Raw genomic sequence first — 20559 nt, 5'->3', positions numbered from 1 at the left:
ATCTTAATTGAACAACATTAAAACTGATTATGCTTACATTCACACTTAACAAGTATGTTACAGATGTACAAATACTACAAATACTATGTGTGCTGAATTTTCTCTTGATATGTGAGTTAGGATCTATCTTAGAGACATCTATCAATTAAGTCAGATGGATTTAATGAAAAACTGAGGAAAGTCTCTTTTCCATAATTATAAAGAGGATAATCATGACACTGAATAACATGAGAAAACATATTTGCAACTGGCAGTGTTTGTTTATTCAACGTGGCACAATGAGCCACATAAAGTTTGCAAGTTTCAACAAGACGTGATGATACATCACAACAACAACTTGTAGATTTCTACAAGACACACTGTACTCAGAGAGAGTAAAGGAACAGCTGTCTTTATAAAAGACAATCGATTGACAGTATTTGAGGACAAAGATCTCACTGCCAATGGATTTACACATTTGCAGAAGCAAAAACTGACCTTACAACAGATCACATTATTCTTGATAAACACAAAATTCAATTGTTTCTCAAAAATCACATCATCACTGGAAAACTGTGACAGTGTGACATTAATGAAAACTTTTACAGAAACAGTATAAACACACTGATCTTAAAACAGATCACTTTTGAGTCAAATCCATTATGATTCAACAATTGACATTAAAAATGATTAATACTAATCAAGAAGTAACAAAATAGCATTATATTGTAACAATACATGACGCGCCACAAGGCATAAAAGTATCACTAGAAAATTGTGATAGCGTGATTTTAAGTAAACTTTTGGATCTTACAACAGATCAATTTTGACTAATCACAGAGATTAAAGTAACATAAAGTCCATTAAAACAATATGTCCATGAAAAGGACAATTAAATTTTGATCAACATGATCAATACCAATCAAAAGGTAACAAATGTTACCATAGCATTATATACTGCAAATACATGAAGTACAATGAGGCATAATAATTGCTAATGCAATCAGATTGAGTTCATGCTACATGCATGACAAGATGCTCTTTCTTCACTTGAAAGATATTGTTGCTGTCATTTCCTTAGGAAATGTCATCTAGCACAAATACAAAAACACACAAATCAGCCTTCTGTATACAGAAGAACAAGTGAATTAAAACTCAAATAATTCAGTCCAGTAATCTTTGACCAACATGGTCATCTCAGTTTGTCTGGTAGTGTCTCCAGTCTGTATGAGTCTACCACGGCCTCCAGAGGGCGCTGTTGACTGGACTCTTCTCTTTGGTGATGCTGGTCTGGGTCTGGACTGTGGAGCTCAGAGGAGAGAAGTCAGCCTCTCTCAGGTTCTTATCAGAGGAAGACTGCAGCTTGTTGAAGTGGTTCAGCAGTCTTCCTTGCTGTTGATTCTGCTGCTGCAGCTGTGTCAGGAAGCAAACTGTCATCTCCAGGATGTCTGCTTTCTCCAGCTTGGAGTCTGGCTGCTGTTTGAGGAACTCTGGACCCAGGAGAGACTTGAGCTGCTCAATGCTGTTGTTGATTCGTTCTCTGCGTAACTTCTCCACCAGAGGCTTTCTGAGCTGCAGAAAGAAGAATAAAGTCATTAATAAACTTATTCTGGAGTTTAGTGTTAGCATAACAAGAACAACCTCTCATGACAAGATGATGTCATCATGAATCTTCAATTTACCTTGTGGGTCAGAGTCAGATGGTCCTGAGAGTTGGTCGTTGCTGCAGTGATTGTAGGTGCCATAGCTGGATCTCTGTGCTGTAGAGGTCTCTGTAGAGAGAATCTGATCTCTGCTGGCTTCATCCCTCCTATTTATAGTCCCACATCTCCATATGAATGTGTGGGTCTCAGTCTGGTTGAAGTTTCTCACAGTCTCAGCCAATCAGAGAGCTTGGTGAGACAAAAGAGGATATAACATGCTGAATGCTGTTAATGCCTGGGGGACAATGGTTAGATCTCAGGGGAACAGGTGGAGGACTGGGGGGTGATGGAGAGAGACTCACTGAGCTCTGTGTGGATCTGGGAAAGTGGTGACCCTGTAGAGACCAGATCTGGTGCCTGATGCTGAGATCAATGACTTTGACTGAGCACACGCTGATCATCCCATCACACATGTGAGGGAATAACATTCATGGTGTAATGTTTGATTACATGTAGGATAAAAATAAAAGTAAAAACTAAGTGGACTTTTTCATCTAGATTTTCATATTGAGTAAAAAATTAAAACATAGCAAGTGAGACTCGTGCCATTTATCCTCCATTTTGAATTGATCATTTACAAGCAACGATGGTTTTTTCTTCAACTTCTTGTTTTCACCAATAATTCATTCTTTTGCAAAATAATACTCCAAGATGTCAAAAACAGTGTGATTCACAGTCATGGCATTTGAAATAAACTTAAGACAATAATCATGCTGCTGTCCAGATGTAACAGAGTCTTTTGACACGTGCCTCAGTGTGAGTAGAAGGTAGATCTCACTTTCCCACACTGACTCCCTGTATACTGTGGTCAATGAGCCACAAAGGGACTCCAGTGACAGATGCTGGCTGTGTGTTGTTATAGAAACAGAGAATGACATCACCAACCATCTGGAGGGAAAGGACGCCATTGGCTGGCGGTAAAATTTGAAATTACAGTGAATCTAACATAAAGTATTACAAAAATGATTTTGAATCTCATCTCATAGATTTTGGACCTCCAGTCAAAGTAATGTTGTTGTACTAAGGAACTTTTAAACAAAATTTCAGCTCTACACATGAGAGTGGGAGGTTGAGGCAGCTGTTTGCTGAAGTGTGCCAATTCCCTTTAGAGAATTTGTCTGCTGCTGGTGGGGTGGATGTCGTTCACACTCAACTCTGATCTCCAGAGCTTTCCCACACTCCGTCCATTAACAGAAAACAGGGGTGTGCCCCACTACTAATGGACTTTTTGAATATTCTGGCAAAGCAGCATGCAGGTGCCAAGGCCAGAGGGTGGGGCCCACACACTCATGGTGGGATACTTATGGCATTTGTGAAATTTTTAATTGATTACATTACATATTAGACTCATAAATAATCAATTAATACAGTAAAATGCTAAAATATCATATTTGTGTACTGTGGAAAGGTACCACCTATGTGCCAACCTCAATTTAGCAAGCAAACGTCAGACATGAACATTAGAAAACATCTTACAAAGTTATTGTAACCCAAAGTTTAACGTACACCAGCAGTAGGGAGGCCAGAAGGTGCAACACCTTTGGTCACATTTTGAGGCATCAAGCCAAGAAGTTCAGCCAACTAACACCTTTAAGTTTGGAGGCAACATTGGACTTTCTTCTTCTTCTTCTTCTTTTTCTTCTTCTTCTTCTTCTTCTTCTTCTTCTTCTTCTTCTTCGTTGAAGAATCGTTGGGTCTCTGTAAATTAAAGAGTACGGTATCGACCTGCTCTTTGTGAAAAATGCCCTGAGATGACTTTTGTTGTGATTTGGCACTATATAAATAAAAACTGATTGATTGATTGATTCATAAGTACTCCATTTTTAACTGACACCACATTCAGAGGGTGCAGCAATATGTCCTTAGATTAAAGCCAGCTCTGAAATAAAAGCCAAAATTCCTGCACAGATTCACACTGGAAGAAAATATGTCCTACAGTCTCAATATCCCTCTCACAGAATCCACGAGTAAAGTTATTCCGATGAAATCTTTCATGCAAGAAGTGATTGGATGGATAGATGTCATTCAAAATTTTAATGCCACTTAGGCAACATTGGACATATTGGCCAGAAAAGTGCTCAATGGCAAGTGTAGCTCGTTGACCTTTTGAAGGAAACCATTATGGCAAGTGTACAAGTGGCTGGATGAAGATTATCCTGACAGGGTTGAACTCCAACACTTGCTGCCTCAGCTGGTTGTATGGTGAGCAAAGCGCTATAATTATTTTACAAGACTAACTTAGCTTCATCATGCCTCTGGTGTGCTGTTACCTTACACTATTTTTCACACTGAACACAGCTGCTTGTGCATTTTTGTCAACATGTCACTGTCTGATGTATTGAAAAATGAAGATGTAACTAACAGCTTGCTAACTAGTAAAACTAACTAAAACTTGTGTTGGGTACACATAACACAGGCAACACTATATCGTCTTCTGTAGTGTACTGGTGCTTCATTTAAAAAAGATATGAAGTGGCCATGTCACTGAGAGGAGACCCTCATTTTTGAGTAATAGTTTTAGACAAGATGAAATTGTGATATCTATCAGGAATAGATTAAATGATCTCCACTGAGGGCAGCAGAGTCCCTTTTAATGCCCATCCCTATGGACAAAGGTCTGGATCTATTGTCCCACAGGGGCTCTGTGAGTGAGGTTTCACTGGTTTCCCACACTCTGCCCATTCACTGCTTTCAATGAAGGAACAATGGAAGTGTGCCTCATTATCCATCACTCTAGATACAATGTGTGACCTCTTTAAAGAGGGAAATGGTTAACTTCAAACACTTTATTTTAAAACACCTGCAGCTGACAGTTTTGCCAATAAGATGCTGCAGCAAGACTGTATTTGCAATTAAAAATGTTCTCATTTGGTTTCATGACTTGACCTACTCCTTAAAAATAGAGTGAGATAACATTGACAATCTCTCTACAACAAAGATCTTAATTGAACAACATTAAAACTGATTATGCTTACATTCACGCTTAACAGGTATGTTACAGATGTACAAATACTATGTGTGCTGAATTTTCTCTTGATATTTGAGTTAGGATCTATCATGGAGACATCTATCAATTAAGTCAGATATATTTAATGAAAAACTGAAGAAAGTCTCTTTTCCATAATTATAAAGAGGATAATCATGACAACGAATAACATGAGAAAACATATTTGCAACTGGCAGTGTTTGTTTATTCAACGTGGCACAATGAGCCACATAAAGTTTGCAAGTTTCAACAAGACGTGATGATACATCACAACAACAACTTGTAGATTTCTACAAGACACACTGTACTCAGAGAGAGTAAAGGAACAGCTGTCTTTATAAAAGACAATTGATTAACAGTATTTGAGGACAAAGTTCTCACTGCCAATGGATTAACAAATTTGCAGAAGCAAAAACTGACCTTACAACAGATCACATTATTCTTGATAAACACAAAATTCAATTGTTTCTCAAAAATCACATCATCACTGGAAAACTGTGACAGTGTGACATTAATGAAAGCTTTTACAGTAACAGTATAAACACACTGATCTTAAAACAGATCACTTTTGAATCCATTAAGATATAACAATTGACATTAAAAATGATTAATACTAATCAAGAGGTAACAAATACCAAAATAGCATTATATTGTAACAATACATGACGCGCCACAAGGCATAAAAGTATCACTAGAAAATTGTGATAGCGTGACTTTAAGAAAACTTTTGGATCTTACAACAGATCAATTTTAACTAATCACAGAGATTAAAGTAACATAAAGTCCATTAAAACAATATGTCCATAAAAAGGACATTTGAATTTTTGATCAAGATGATCAATACCAATCAAAAGGTAACAAATGTTACCATAGCATTATATAATGCAAATACATGAAGTACAATGAGGCATAATAATTGCTGATGCAATCAGATTGAGTTCATGCTACATGCATGACAAGATGCTCTTTCTTCACTTGAAAGATATTGTTGCTGTCATTTCCTTAGGAAATGTCATCTAGCACAAATACAAAAACACACAAATCAGCCTTCTGTATACAGAAGAACAAGTAGATTAAATCTCAAATAATTCAGTCCAGTAATCTTTGACCAACATGGTCATCTCAGTTTGTCTGGTAGTGTCTCCAGTCTGTATGAGTCTACCACGGCCTCCAGAGGGCGCTGTTGACTGGACTCTTCTCTTTGGTGATGCTGGTCTGGACTGTGGAGCTCAGAGGAGAGAAGTCAGCCTCTCTCAGGTTCTTATCAGAGGAAGACTGCAGCTTGTTGAAGTGGTTCAGCAGTCTTCCTTGCTGTTGATTCTGCTGCTGCAGCTGTGTCAGGAAGCAAATTGTCATCTCCAGGATGTCTGCTTTCTCCAGCTTGGAGTCTGGCTGCTGTTTGAGGAACTCTGGACCCAGGAGAGACTTGAGCTGCTCAATGCTGCTGTTGATTCGCTCTCTGCGTAACTTCTCCACCAGAGGCTTTCTGAGCTGCAGAAAGAAGAATAAAGTCATTAATCAACTTATTCTGAAGTTTAGTGTTAGCATGAATAATGACAACTTCTCATGAAAAGATGAAGTCATCATGAATCTTCAATTTACCTTGTGGGTCAGAGTCAGATGGTCCTGAGAGTTGGTCATTGCTGCAATGATTGTAGGTGCCATAGCTGGATCTCTGTGCTGTAGAGGTCTCTGTAGAGAGAATCTGATCTCTGCTGGTTTCATCCCTCCTACTTATAGTCCCACATCTCCATATGAATGTGTGGGTCTCGGTCTGACTGGAGTTTCTCACAGTCTCATCCAATCAGAAAGCTTGGTGAGACAAAAGAGGATATAACATGCTGAATGCTGTTAATGCCTGGGGGACAATGGTTAGATCTCAGGGGAACAGGTGGAGGACTGGGGGGGGTGATGGAGAGAGACTCACAGAGCTCTGTGTGGATCTGGGAAAGTGGTGACCCTGTAGAGACCAGATCTGCTGCCTGATGCTGAGATCAATGACTTTGACTGAGCACACGCTCATCATCCCATCAAACATGTAGGGGAAAACATTTGTGGTGTTTGAATTACATGTAAGATAGAAATAAATGTAAACACTAAGTGGAAATTGTTTTGGGTTTTTTTCTGTTCAGCACTTCTTATTGAGCCAAAATTTAAAATGTAGTGGGTGAAACTTAGGCCATTTATCCTCCATTTTGAATTGATCATTTGTCAAGATATTTCATTATGTATAATGTGATCATTTTGGCCTCAATTGCTTTTTCATCAATAATACAAAATTTCACAAAACAATACTAAGAAATATGAAAAAAAAACAGTGTGATTCACAGTCATGGCATTTGAAATAAACTCTAGACAATAATCATGTTGCTGTCCAGATGTAACAGAGTCTTGTGACACGTGCCTCAGTGTGAGTAGAAGGTAGATCTCACTTTCCCACACTGACTCCCTGTATACTGTGGTCAATGATCCACAAAGGGACTCCTGTGACAGATGCTGGCTGTGTGTTGTTATAGAAACAGAGAATGACATCACCAACCATCTGGAGGGAAAGGACACCATTGGCTGGCAGTAAAATTTGAAATAACAATGAATCTAACATAAAGTGTTACAAAAATGGTTTTGAACCTCATTCGTCAGCTTCCAGTCATCATCATAGATTTTGGACGTCCAGTCAAAGTAATGCTGTTGTACTAATTAACTCCTCATCAAAATTTCAGCTCTAAACATGAGAGTGGGAGGTTGAGGCAGCTGTTTGCTGAAGTGTGCCAAATCCCTTTAGAGAATTAGTCTGCTGCTGGTGGGGTGGATGTCATTCACACTCAACTCTGATCTCTAGAGCTTTCCCACACTCCGTCCATTAACAGAAAACAGGCGTGTGCCCCACTACTAATGGACTTTTTGAATATTCTGGCACAAGCAGCGTGCAGGCGCCAAGGGTAGAGGGTGGCCTCTTAGGCCTCCTCTAAAAACAATAACCCATTAACCCTCCTGTTATGTTCATTTGTCAGGAACAGCAATGGTGTTCCTGGGTCAATTTGGCCCAGTGTATGTGTAATTATCCAAAAGATGTCCGAAACAAAAAAAATCCTAACAAGCAGTGTGAATATTTCATTACTAACTCCATTACTAACTATTCTATCAATATTTAGTGCAATGGTGTTCCTTACCTCTAACAGGTAATGGTTCAATTAGGATAATTCACTCGTTTTTCATTAAAAAAATGCATGTTCAAACTTTTTTCTTAAATGTTTCACCACTTTATTGCTTTTGAAAGACCAACAAACAAAACACAATAGTTTTACATAACATTGATAATGACATATCATGACATAACTAGTGGGCCCTGGCACTGTCTTGATTATGTTTTCTGCAGACAGTTTTGCCTGACGCATATTTGGGGATGAAAACCACTGTATTTCACCATTTTTTGACATGAATGTCTTGCTTGGAGGAATCTGGTTCAAAATCAGAATCATTAGAATCAGAATTTAGCTCAAGATGGTCTTCATCTTCAGACACATCCTCCTCCATTTCACTGTCATGATCAATGATGACTTCCAGAGCCTCCTGGACTGTCATCCTTTTGCTTCTGCTGCTCATTTTGTAAAGGTTTGCCTGACAGAGTGTAATGTTGGTAGGACTCCCATGCACAGAATCTTTTATATGTTTTGCCCCTCCCCTGTTGAGTGTCCATTGAATGTGGGTGGAGTTTTCCCGCGAGAACATAAATGGTTCTCGTCAAATATCATAACACCTGCACCTGTGTGTGTGTGTGTGTGTGTGCTCTGTGTGTGCACTGAGTGTGTGTGTGTGCTCTGTGTGTGTGCTCTGTGTGTGTGTGTGTGTGTGTGTGTGTGTGTGTGTGTGTGTGTGTGTGTGAGTGAGTGAGTGATTGGGATGAAATATGTCTCACAGTTGCAAAGAAAAAAGTAGTCTGACATTTCTGACACCCTTTTACCTCCAGTTTGACTGCTGGGTCAAATTGACCCGAACAGTATCTATGTGATATAAACATGCAGGGGGTGGTTGCAAATATGTGAGATGAACCATTTTCATATTATATGTTGATTACACTAATTAAGGCAAGCAGAAGAAGTTTCATACTGAAAAAATACTTTTAACTATTTTTCCTAGATCGTCAAACTTTAAAACGGGTCAATTTGACCCAGAACATAACAGGAGGGTTTAAGTTGGTACATAAGGCATATGTGAAAAATTGAGTTGATGACTTCACATTGTCATGTCATGAATAATTAATTAATACAATAAAATGCTAAAATCTCATATTTTTGTACCAGATCAGACGCAAAACATCAGATTAAGCGGCTTTGTCCATTCAGATAAAATGTGACATGACCTTCATGTCACATTTTACCTTCAGCTGGTTGTTTGATGAGTAAAGTTTTAATTTTTTTTAAAGACTTGTGTTGACCTGGGTTAGCTTTGTTGTGCTGGTGGTTCATTAAAAATATATGAAATAGGCATTGGGCATGTTGAGGAGAGGAGACTCTTATGAGTAATAGTGTTGATAACCTTTTTTCCAACTGAACAAACTACCATTAAGTGTACAACTTCATATCAGTACTCTGACAGAATTATTGACTGACAATAATTTCAAATGTTCATTTTGAATAAGCTCGAAGGCAAATTAACAAGCAAACAGCCACTTCTTTATTGAAACAGGTGAAAGATGGATAAGATTGAGAAAGTGTTTTAGACCATGAAAGCTAACTGTCTCCTTTTCAAAGCCATGAGGGTGTGAATTTGCTTCATGTGTAGTGATACATAGGACAGGCAGGTTAGATATTTCACCGACAGAATCATTTTCAAAAACTGTGCAAAGCCCTAAGAATATAATTTTAGACAAGATGAAATTGTGATATCTATCAGGATCAGATTAAATGATCTCCATTTAGGGCAGCAGAGTCCCTTTTAATGCCCATCCCTATGGACAGAGGTCTGGATCTATTGTCCCACAGGGGCTCTGTGAGTGAGGTTTCACTGGTTTCCCACACTCTGCCCTTTTACTGCTTTCAGTGGAGGAACAATGGAAGTGTGCCTCATTATGCATCACTCTAGATACAATGTGTGACCTCTTTAAGGAGGGAAATGGTTAACTTCAAACATTGTCAATCTAAGAATCACATCATCATAGGAAAACTGTTACAGTTAGGAAATGTCATCTAGCATAAATTTAAAAAAACACAGGCTTCCATGAAATAAAATAAAATAATTCAGTCCAGTAATCTTTGACCAACATGTCAGTTTGTCTGGTAGTGACTCCAGTTTTTATGAGTCTACACAATATTTTGTTTTCATATCTTGTTTTTGAAATGTTATGGAAATTTTGAAAACCCACATATGATTGAATTATAATGACAATTTAAGGGTCACAATCTGTGTCACAAACTATAGTGACTTTGCTAAGTCCCCACTTTTGGAAATGGCAACATATAAAAGATGATTTTAATTATATGAAGAAAAAGTTAAAATTGACTTTATGATTTTCAGTTAAGAAAGTTTCCAATTCGGGAGCTAGAGTCTCTTTTAACCTCTGTTTCCTCAAGGCAAAGGTCTGGATCTGTTGTCCCACAGGGGGCTCTGTGAGTGAGTTTCCTCTGGTTTCCCACACTTTCACCGCTTTCAGCTCCGTTTATGAGGATGGGAGGTTAAGACAGCTGTTTCCTGAAGTGTGCCAAATCCCTTTGGAGAATAGTCGGCTGCTGGTGGGGTTGAGGATCCTAATCAAGCTCCACTTTGCTCTCCAGAGCTTTTCCACACTCTGTCCATTTAAAGGAATTTAGGCAAATGCCAACATCACAATTGACCTTTTGAGGAGTTGAATGAATGAATGAATGAATGAGTGAATAGTTTATTTCAGTCATACATTATGAGGAACAAAACTTAACAATTTGTGTGGGTATGCAACTGACAAAACATCATCATACATGTTTACACCAAGTCATTTCACACAATGAAATTCACATAATCAGTGAATGAAAAATAAATAGACTGACCCCCAAGGCTTATTTTTGCCTATCCTATACAATCCATAAAATAACCCAGAATATCAGCAGTACGAAAGAAAGAAAAAAAAGAAAACTTGATCTAAATCGTAATTCTAATTCTTTTACATTTTAATCATTTTACGTTGTAATACTTAATTATTTTAAATTTTAAGACTTTTTTGAAACTCAACAGAGAGTTACACAAAAACATGTCACTAAGACCATTCATTAGTTTGTCTCCCAAAACTGAAACTGTGTTTTACATTGATTCTCACTTTACATGTTTCAAAGATACACAACCGTCTTAAATTATACTTTCCTTCTCTTGATTTAAAAAATTGTTGAATACAAACAGGAAGGTTTTTATTCCTAACTTGAAAAAATATTTCCAATATTTTTAAATGCACAATAACTTAAGATTTTAACCTATGAATAATGGATTAGTAGATTCACGGTAACAAGCTTTTTGTTATTCTAATAGCTCTTTCATTTAGAGTTTTTTTCTTTTTACAGTGTACAGCTCATCAATATTTTATTTCAAAACATGTAGAAACTCAAATTGGAAGTATTACTCAGTGACTTTGCTAATTTTAGGAAAATGGCAATATATAAAAATGGTGACAGTGATTTCAATCAATGGAAGAAAAGATTTACCTTTTAAACAGATAAGAATGTTTTCAGTTTTTGGGGTTAGAGTCTCTTTTAACCTCTGTCTCCTGAGGCCAAAGGTCTGGATCTATTGTCCTACAGGGGCTCTGTGAGTGAGTTTCCTCTGGTTTCCCACACTTTGTGTTTTCACTGCTTTCACTGGAGGAACAATAGAAGTGTGTCTCATTATACATCTTAGATACAATGTGTGACCTCCTTAAATAAGGGGAATGGTTAATTTTTTATTTATTTTTTTTTTACCTTAGAACACCTATAACTGACAGTTATAACAAGAAGATGGTCAAGTAAAAGTATCTTTAAAATGTAAATGCATATAAATAGAGTGATATAAATTTGATAAAAGCCACTTCATCAAACATCATAATGGAACTGCTTCACAAAGTACTATCTTTAGCTACATCATGGGTACATGATGGGTAGTGAGTGGGTTGAATTGTTTTGTTTCATCAATTAAATGTTGAAACATTAATTGAATTCAATAAATTAAGTATGGAAAGTCGCTTTTGTCATTATGTAGTGAGTAACTATTCCGCTTGGGCAGTATAAATTTTTTTCATACCTCCCAGGCTTTGTCAACAAAAAACAAACATATGTAGCAGCTAAAGCTGGAGAGACAATGTATGGATTAAGCCCAAATTTAATCTGGAATTAGGATTAATTTTAGAATCGTGTTGAATTTCTGCCAGAAAGGCTGGCGTTTGGTGTGTAGCTGGCGGTCAGGATGTCTGATTAGTTACCTGAACAATCAACATTATGGCTCTCAGATAATCAGTTGGATTCCTGGCAGGTGATAAATGTTGGTCAGCTGTCTGCAGTTTGAGCATTTCCACAGTCCGATTTCCCACAGGCTGCTGTCAAAAGATCCATTTTAACCATAAAGAGCTTGTTTTAGTATTTTTGGAGTAGTATTTTACATCTTGTGGCTTAAACTATTTTTGACTGAGACTGATGTAACTGAACTGTGCTGCAGAACAAACAGATCATAATGTCTGTATCTTCCAGACAGCTGTGGCATGTTTTTTTTTTTTCTTCTCACTTTCTTAAGTAACTCACCAAACAACCAGCTGAAGGTAGCTGGTTAATCTGATGTTTTGACCCTGACGCTGTACAAAAATATGAGATTTTAGCATTTTACTGTATTAATTGAATATTCATGACTCTACAATGTGAAGTCATTAATTGCATTTTTTCACATAAGCCCTACACCTATTTTTCAATAAATGGGTTACAATTTTTTGAGGAGGCCCCTCCATGAGTCCCCTCCCTATACCATTGGCGCCTGCACACTGCTTGTGCCAGAATATTCAAAATGTTCCTGCTCAGCTTAATGGGAGACGCAAATGGAGGTGCAAATGGAGGTTTGTGTTACCCTCTTTCACGACAATTTGTAGGTTGGCTCACCTGTATCATCTGATCTGAACCCCAAATAATAGCAAACAGATGCAGGGCAGGGGACAAGTCTTCTATCCCCACTGGCACTGCCTGCCTGCCTGTTCCACCAGTTGCTTACATGATGACTGACTGACCTCTGGTGGCATGTGTGCAGTTAATAGGGCATCTCTGTGTCAGTTTAAAAGGAGAATACGCTTTTGGTGGTATTGAAAATCATTCCATCTGGATTTTGAATTACCGTGTTATACTTTAATACCATGATACTGGCCATGCCAAGTAACTGTGGGAGAAAATAACATGAAAACATAAAATTTGAAATTGGCATTGTTTGTTTATTCAACTTGGCACAATGAGCCACATAAAGTTTACAAGATTCAATAAGACGTGATGATACATCACAACAACAACTTGTAGATTTCTACAAGACACACTGTACTCAGAGAGAGTAAAGGAACAGCTGTCTTTATAAAAGACAAACAATTGACAGTATTCGAGGACACAGTTCTCACTGTCCTTTGAAATCTTTTCCAAATGGATTAAAAACTTTACACTGATCTTACAACAGATGGCATTGTTCTTAATGATCACAAAATTCAATTGATTCTCAATATGAAAATATTATGTTGTCACTGGAAAACTGTGACAGTGTGACCTTAATCAAAGCTTTTACAGTAAAAGAATAAACACATTGATCTTAAAACAGATCATTTCTGAGTAATCACATGAAGTGGGGTAAAGTCCACTATGATAAAATATCCATAAAACGGACAATTAAGATTTTTGTTTAAAATGATTAATTCTAATCAATATCACCATGGCATTATATTGTAACAATACATTTCATGCAGTGAGGCATAAAAGTATCACTAGAAAATAGTGATAGCTTGATAAGCAAACTTTTTAGAAAAAAGGATAATTGGATCTTACAACAGATCAGTTTTTAGTAATCACAGAGATTAAAGTGAGGTAAAGTCCATTATAACAATATGTCCATAAAAAGGACAGTTAAAAGTTTGATCAAGATGATCAATACCAATTAAAAAGTAACAGATGTTACCATAGCATTATATACTACTAATACATGAAGTACAGTAAGGAATAATAATAATTGCTGATGCAATCAGATTGAGTTCATGCTACATGCATGACAAGATGCTCTTTCTTCACTTGGAAGATATTGTTGCTGTCATTTCCTCAGGAAATGTCATCTAGCACAAATACAAAAACACACAAATTAGACTTCTGTATACAGAAGAACAAGTGAATTAAAACTCAAATCATTCAGTCCAGTAATCTTTGACCAACATGGTCATCTCAGTTTGTCTGGTAGTGTCTCCAGTCTGTATGAGTCTACCACGGCCTCCAGAGGGCGCTGTTGACTGGACTCTTCTCTTCGGTGATGCTGGTCTGGGTCTGGACTGTGGAGCTCAGAGGAGAGAAGTCAGCCTCTCTCAGGTTCTTATCAGAGGAAGACTGCAGCTTGTTGAAGTGGTTCAGCAGTCTTCCTTGCTGTTGATTCTGCTGCTGCAGCTGTGTCAGGAAGCAAACTGTCATCTCCAGGATGTCTGCTTTCTCCAGCTTGGAGTCTGGCTGCTGTTTGACGAACTCTGGACCCAGGAGAGACTTGAGCTGCTCAATGCTGCTGTTGATTCGCTCTCTGCGTAACTTCTCCACCAGAGGCTTTCTGAGCTGCAGAAAGAAAAACAAAGTCATTAATCAACTTATTCTGGAGTTTAATGATAGCATGAACAATGACAACCTCTCATGACAAGATGAAGTCATCATGAATCTTCAATTTACCTTGTGGGTCAGAGTCAGATGGTCATGAGAGTTGGTCATTGCTGCAGTGATTGTAGGTGCCATAGCTGGATCTCTGTGCTGTAGAGGTCTCTGTAGAGAGAATCTGATCTCTGCTGGCTTCATCCCTCCTATTTATAGTCCCACATCTCCATATGAATGTGTGGGTCTCAGTCTGGTTGAAGTTTCTCACAGTCTCAGCCAATCAGAGGGCTTGATGATACAATAAAGGATACACACGCCGAATGCTGTTAATGCCTGGGGGACAATGGTTAGATCTCAGGGGAACAGGTGGAGGACTGGGGGGGTGATGGAGAGAGACTCACAGAGCTGTGTGAATCTGGGAAAGTGGTGACCCTGTAGAGAGCAAAACTGCTGCCTGATGCTGAGATCAATGACTTTGACTGAGCACACGCTGATCATCCCATCACACACGTGGGAGAAGAAAATTAATTACATCCATGGTAAAAGCACTGTATGACTCACAGTTAAAAATCAGTGGATATAGAATTTACTACACTTCTATATAGCTATAACATAAAATCAAGCCACTCACTCTATTTACATTTTTTATTTTCAAATTTTTTTCTGTGTTCCTAATTTTTTCTTTAAATTTAAAATACTGTAATTTGGAAATCAATTCTGTTGGGTATTAAAAACAACTGTGATGCACATCATTTGCTTAAAAGGTATTTTAAAAAAGTTGAACGCAACAATCACGCTGTCGTCCAGATGTAGCAGTCTTCTGACTTGTGCCTTGTCCTCTGTGAGTAAAACGTGGATCTGAGTTTCCCACACTGACTCCTTGAATGCTGTGGTCAATGAACCACAAAGGGACTTTGAATGGAGCTTTTGTGACTGATACTGGACGGGTGTTGTAGTAGAAACAGAGCCTGACGTCACCAACCATCTGGAGGGAAAGAACACCATTGGCTGGCTCTGACAGTTTGTAAAGTTTGAAATTGTTATTAAATTTTGAGAATCATCTAATCACTATCAAATATTTTTCAGACATTTTCAACATTAAGTAAAATTTGTGCCATTTTTTCAACAACTGGATCAGAATTTCATCTCTATACATGAGGCTGGGAGGTTGAGACAGCTGTTTCCCTGAAGTGTGCCATATCACTTTGGAGAATAGGAGGCTGCTGGTGGGGTTGATGATGCTAATCAGGCTCAACTCTGCTCTCCAGAGCTTTCCCACACTCTGTCCATTTAAAGGAATTTAGGCATGTGCCTAAATCCAAACTGAATTTTTGAGGAGTCTTTTTAACACTTGGAGTCAATTATGTTTTTTTCTTTTTACAATGTACAACACATTGAGATTTAATTTCAAAATATATAGAAAGTCAACTTGGGAGTAATGGAAACTAGTGGAGAAATCATCTTAGTCATTTAAATATTCAACAGATCTATAGTCTAAATATAACCAATATATGCTGAAGTCAATGTTTGATATTTTGCTGTGCTCATACAGTTAGCAAAACACTGAACATTTTCCCATTGTCTTGTTTTCAAAGCCAAAGTGTTTTAAGGCCATAATCCTGAAATGTTATTGAAATTTTGAAAACTCAAATCTGATATGTTTTGTATTCTGAATAACAATTTCAGGGTCACGTTGTGCCTCACAAATGTATTTACATTTACTATTCCAAGTCCCAACTTTTGGAAATGGCACTATATACAACTGGTGGAGGTGTTTTTAATCAAAAGAAGAAAAAGTTCAAATTGAATCTATGATTTTAAACATATAGAAGAATGTTTTCAGTTTTTGGAGAGTCTCTTTTAACCTCTGTCTCCTGAGGCCAAAGGTCTGGATCTATTGTCCTGCAGGGGCTCAATTTGAAGTAAAATTGGAAGTATTATTCAGTGACTTTGCTAACTTTAGGAAAATGGCAATATATAAAACTGGTGACAGTGATTTCAATCAATGGAAGAAAAGATTTACATTTTAAACAGATAAGAATGTTTTCAGTTTTTGGGGGCTAGAGTCTCTTTTAACCTCTGTCTCCTGAGGCCAAAGGTCTGGATCTATTGTCCTGTGGGGGCTCTGTGAGTGAGTTTCCTCTGGTTTCCCACACTCTGTGTTTTCACTGCTTTCACTGGAGGAACAATAGAAGTGTGTCTCATTATGCATCACATTAGATGCAATATCAGGCCTCTTTAAGGAGAACGATTGAGATTAAACTGTTTACATTAAAAGACTTACAACTTACAGTTATACCAAAAAGATGTTGAAGTAAAGGTGTCTTTGAAATGTAAGTTTTCTAATTTGTTTTGATGGTTTGACCTACAGCAGAGTGACATAAAATGGATAAAAACACTTCATCAAACATCTTAATGGAACGGCTTCACAAAGTATTATCTTAACCTACATCATGGGTGCATAATTACTGTGTATTGAATATTTTTCAACTAAAGGTTGGAACAGTAATTGAATTCAATGAGTTAAGTGTGGAAAGTCACTTTTGTCAGTATAAAGAGGTAAAATATGACACAAAATACATGAAAACACAAATTTAGCAACTTGCACTGTTTGTTTATTCAACGTGGCACAATGAGCCACATAAAGGTTGCAAGATTCAATAAGACGTGATGATACATCACAACAACAACTTGTAGATTTCTACAAGACACACTGTACTCAGACAGAGTAAAGGAACAGCTGTCTTTATAAAAGACAAACAATTGACAGTATTTGAGGACACAGTTCTCACTGTCCTTTGAAATCTTTTCCAAATGGATTAAAAACTTTACACTGATCTTACAACAGATGGCATTGTTCTAAATGATCACAAAATTCAATTGATTTTCAATATGAAAATATTATGTTGTCACTAGAAAACTGTGACAGTGTGACCTTAATCAAAGCTTTTACAGTAAAAGAATAAACACATTGATCTTAAAACAGATCATTTCTGAGTAATCACATGAAGTGGGGTAAAGTCCACTATGATAAAATATCCATATAACGGACAATTAAGATTTTTGTTCAGAATGATTAATACTAATCAAGAAGTAACAAATATCACCATGGCATTATATTGAAACAATACATGTCATGTAGAGAGGCATTAAAGTATCACTAGAAAATTGTGATAGCATGATTTTAAGCAAACTTTTTAGAAAAAAGGATAAATGGATCTTACAACAGATCAGTTTTGACTAATCACAGAGATTAAAGTGAGGTAAAGTCCATTATAACAATATGTCCATAAAAAGGACAGTTACATTTTGATCAAGATGATCAATACCAATCAAAAGGTAACAAATGTCACCATAGCATTATACTACCAATACATGAAGTACAATAAGGAATAATAACAATTGCCGATGCAATCAGATTTAGTTCATGCTACATGCATGACGAGATGCTCTTTCTTCACTTGAAAGATATTGTTGCTGTCATTTCCTTAGGAAATGTCTCTAGCACAAATACAAAAACACACAAATCAGCCTTCTGTATACAGAAGAACAAGTGAATTAAATCTCAAATGATTCAGTCCAGTAATCTTTGACCAACATGGTCATCTCAGTTTGTCTGGTAGTGTCTCCAGTCTGTATGAGTCTACCACGGCCTCCAGAGGGCGCTGTTGACTGGACTCTTCTCTTTGGTGATGCTGGTCTGGACTGTGGAGCTCAGAGGAGAGAAGTCAGCCTCTCTCAGGGACTTATCAGAGGAAGACTGCAGCTTGTTGAAGTGGTTCAGCAGTTGACTCTGGGACTGTGTCATCACCTTTTCCTTGGACAGGAAGTGTGCCACTTCTTGGACACACCTGGAGTAGCCCTGATCCACAGCTGCTGAGTGAACAGCTTGATGTTTTTGCTGCAGTCGTCTCAGGAAGCAAACTGTCATCTCCAGGATGTCTGCTTTCTCCAGCTTGGAGTCTGGCTGCTGTTTTAGGAACTCTGGACCCAGGAGAGACTTGAGCTGCTCAATGCTGCTGTTGATTCGCTCTCTGCGTAACTTCTCCACCAGAGGCTTTCTGAGCTGCAGAAAGAAGAAGAAAGTCATTAATTAACTTATTCTGGAGTTTAATGTTAGCATAAAAAGAGCAACCTGTCATGAAAAGATGAAGTCATCATGAATCTTCAATTTACCTTGTGGGTCAGAGTCAGATGGTCCTGAGAGTTGGTCATTGCTGCAGTGATTGTAGGTGCCATAGCTGGATCTCTGTGCTGTAGAGGTCTCTGTAGAGAGAATCTGATCTCTGCTGGCTTCATCCCTCCTATTTATAGTCCCACATCTCCATATGAATGTGTGGGTCTTGGTCTGGTTGAAGTTTCTCACAGTCTCATCCAATCAGAGAGCTTGGTGAGACAAAAGAGGATGCAGCATGCTGAATGCTGTTAATGCCTGGGGGACAATGGTTAGATCTCAGGGGAACAGGTGGAGGACTGGGGGGATGATGGAGAGAGACTCACAGAGCTCTGTGTGAATCTGGGAAAGTGGTGACCCTGTAGAGACCAGATCTGCTGCCTGATGCTGAGATCAATGACTTTGAACACACGCTGATTGTTCCATCACACACGTGGGAGAAAGACAATTAAGTACATTAAGGATAAAAAAAAATACTATATGAAGTGTTAACTGATTTTAAAAATAAGTAGAAATAGACTTTTTGTCTCTAATGATTCTGTTGAGCCATGACCTAAAATCAACCAACTTACACTACTTATCTTCTATTTTTTCTTTATGATTCAACTTCCTTTTTTATTTTCTACAGTTTGATATTTTTCCCAAATTTTGTTTAATTCATGATACTGTCATTTAGAAGCCAATTCTGCCAGGCATTAAATATGAGTGTGATAGTAATGGTATTTTTAAAACTTGAGTGCAACAATCACGCTGCCGTCCAGATGTAGCAGTCTCCTGACTTGTGCCTTGTCTCCAGTGTGAGTAAAAAGTTGATCTGAGTTTCCCACACTGACTCTTTGAATGCTGTGGTCAATGAACCACAAAGGGACTTTGAATGGAGCTTTTGTGACTGATACTGGACGGATGTTGAAGTAGAAACTGAGCCTGACGTCACCAACCATCTGGAGGGAAAGAACACCATTGGCTGGCTCTGACAGTTTGTAAAGTTTGAAATTGTTATTAAATTCTTATCATGAAGAGTCCGCTCAATTGTTTTGGCAAAATATTTAGTCAACATCCAATCATTTTTGCACATTTCAAACATCCAATCACAATTTCTTCATTTTGTCACCTACTGGATCAAAATTTCAGCTCTATACATGAGGGTGGGAGGTTGAGACAGCTGTTTCCTGAAGTGTGCAAAATCCCTCTGGAGAATAGGAGGCTGGATGGGTCGAGAATCTTTATAAGGCTTAATTCGTCTCTCCAGAGCTTTCCCACACTCTCTCCATTAAAATAAATTTAAGGATGTCTCTAAATCCAAATAGACTTTTCGAGTTTTTTTTTTTTTTTTTACATGCTGAGGGAGTTATATTTTTTCTTTTTCTGTTTACAGTGTATAGCTTATCAAATTGGCAGTAATGGAAACCAGTGGAGAAATCACCTTAGACATTTAAATATTCAAAACACCTATAGTCTAAATATAACCAATATGCTGAGGTCAACATGTGATACTTTGCTGTGATTATACAGTCAGCAAAATTGATAAAGATAAATTTTGATTTCCAAATAGCAATTTTAGGGTCACAATCTGCCTCACAAACTTACTTAGTGACTTTGCTAAGTCTCCACTTTTGTAAATGGAAATATATAAAACTGAAGAGGATTTCACTCATTGAAAGAAAAAGTTAAAATTGACTATATGATTTTTAACAGGTAAGAAAGTTTCTCTTTTGGAAGCCAAAGTCCCTCTCAACCTCTGTCTCCTGAGGCCAAAGGTCTGGATCTATTGTCCTGCAGGGGCTCTGTGAGTGAGTTTCCTCTGGTTTCCCACACTCTGTGTTTTCACTGCTTTCACTGGAGGAACAATAGAAGTGTGTCTCATTATGCATCACATTAGATGCAATATCAGGCCTCTTTAAATAAGGAGAACGATTAAGATTA

The 20559-nt window shown here is 37.7% G+C and overlaps 4 protein-coding genes across 4 annotated transcripts; all 4 read right to left on the bottom strand.

Moving 5' to 3' along the window:
• Positions 1 to 240: 240 nt before the first annotated feature.
• On the bottom strand, positions 241 to 1936 carry LOC137182236 (transcription factor HES-5-like). Its single transcript, XM_067588563.1, has 2 exons — positions 1662 to 1936; positions 241 to 1551 (listed from the first exon to the last, which is right to left on the bottom strand). The coding sequence occupies exons 1-2, from the start codon at positions 1782 to 1784 to the stop codon at positions 1213 to 1215; spliced, it is 462 nt and encodes a 153-aa protein (XP_067444664.1). The 5' UTR covers positions 1785 to 1936; the 3' UTR covers positions 241 to 1212.
• A 3278-nt stretch (positions 1937 to 5214) lies between these two features.
• LOC137182235 (transcription factor HES-4-like) lies at positions 5215 to 6909 on the bottom strand. The gene is made up of 2 exons (XM_067588562.1): positions 6271 to 6909; positions 5215 to 6159 (listed from the first exon to the last, which is right to left on the bottom strand). Exons 1-2 carry the CDS (start codon positions 6391 to 6393, stop codon positions 5827 to 5829), a joined length of 456 nt encoding a protein of 151 aa, XP_067444663.1. The 5' UTR covers positions 6394 to 6909; the 3' UTR covers positions 5215 to 5826.
• A 6190-nt stretch (positions 6910 to 13099) lies between these two features.
• On the bottom strand, positions 13100 to 14603 carry LOC137182234 (transcription factor HES-4-like). The gene is made up of 2 exons (XM_067588560.1): positions 14541 to 14603; positions 13100 to 14429 (listed from the first exon to the last, which is right to left on the bottom strand). The coding sequence occupies exons 1-2, from the start codon at positions 14601 to 14603 to the stop codon at positions 14091 to 14093; spliced, it is 402 nt and encodes a 133-aa protein (XP_067444661.1). The 3' UTR covers positions 13100 to 14090.
• Positions 14604 to 17081: 2478 nt separating this feature from the next.
• Positions 17082 to 19593, bottom strand: LOC137182233 (transcription factor HES-5-like). The gene is made up of 2 exons (XM_067588559.1): positions 18639 to 19593; positions 17082 to 18528 (listed from the first exon to the last, which is right to left on the bottom strand). Exons 1-2 carry the CDS (start codon positions 18759 to 18761, stop codon positions 18106 to 18108), a joined length of 546 nt encoding a protein of 181 aa, XP_067444660.1. The 5' UTR covers positions 18762 to 19593; the 3' UTR covers positions 17082 to 18105.
• Positions 19594 to 20559: the final 966 nt, after the last annotated feature.

The sequence above is a fragment of the Thunnus thynnus genome, chromosome 4 (assembly GCF_963924715.1).
Source record: "Thunnus thynnus chromosome 4, fThuThy2.1, whole genome shotgun sequence".
Classification (NCBI taxonomy): domain Eukaryota; kingdom Metazoa; phylum Chordata; class Actinopteri; order Scombriformes; family Scombridae; genus Thunnus; species Thunnus thynnus.
This window is presented reverse-complemented; position numbering and strand designations above follow the sequence as displayed.

What these genes read in the sequence shown, in the direction of transcription:
- LOC137182235 (XM_067588562.1), bottom strand. Translation starts at nt 6,393, where the DNA reads ATGAAACCAGCAGAGATCAGATTCTCTCTACAGAGACCTCTACAGCAC. An exon ending in ATCTGACTCTGACCCACAAG is followed by an intron (nt 6,160 to 6,270) that starts GTAAATTGAAGA and finishes TTCTTTCTGCAG; the next exon opens with CTCAGAAAGCCTCTGGTGGA.
- LOC137182236 (XM_067588563.1), bottom strand. Translation starts at nt 1,784, where the DNA reads ATGAAGCCAGCAGAGATCAGATTCTCTCTACAGAGACCTCTACAGCAC. An exon ending in ATCTGACTCTGACCCACAAG is followed by an intron (nt 1,552 to 1,661) that starts GTAAATTGAAGA and finishes TTCTTTCTGCAG; the next exon opens with CTCAGAAAGCCTCTGGTGGA.
- LOC137182233 (XM_067588559.1), bottom strand. Translation starts at nt 18,761, where the DNA reads ATGAAGCCAGCAGAGATCAGATTCTCTCTACAGAGACCTCTACAGCAC. An exon ending in ATCTGACTCTGACCCACAAG is followed by an intron (nt 18,529 to 18,638) that starts GTAAATTGAAGA and finishes TTCTTTCTGCAG; the next exon opens with CTCAGAAAGCCTCTGGTGGA.
- LOC137182234 (XM_067588560.1), bottom strand. Translation starts at nt 14,603, where the DNA reads ATGGCACCTACAATCACTGCAGCAATGACCAACTCTCATGACCATCTG. An exon ending in ATCTGACTCTGACCCACAAG is followed by an intron (nt 14,430 to 14,540) that starts GTAAATTGAAGA and finishes TTCTTTCTGCAG; the next exon opens with CTCAGAAAGCCTCTGGTGGA.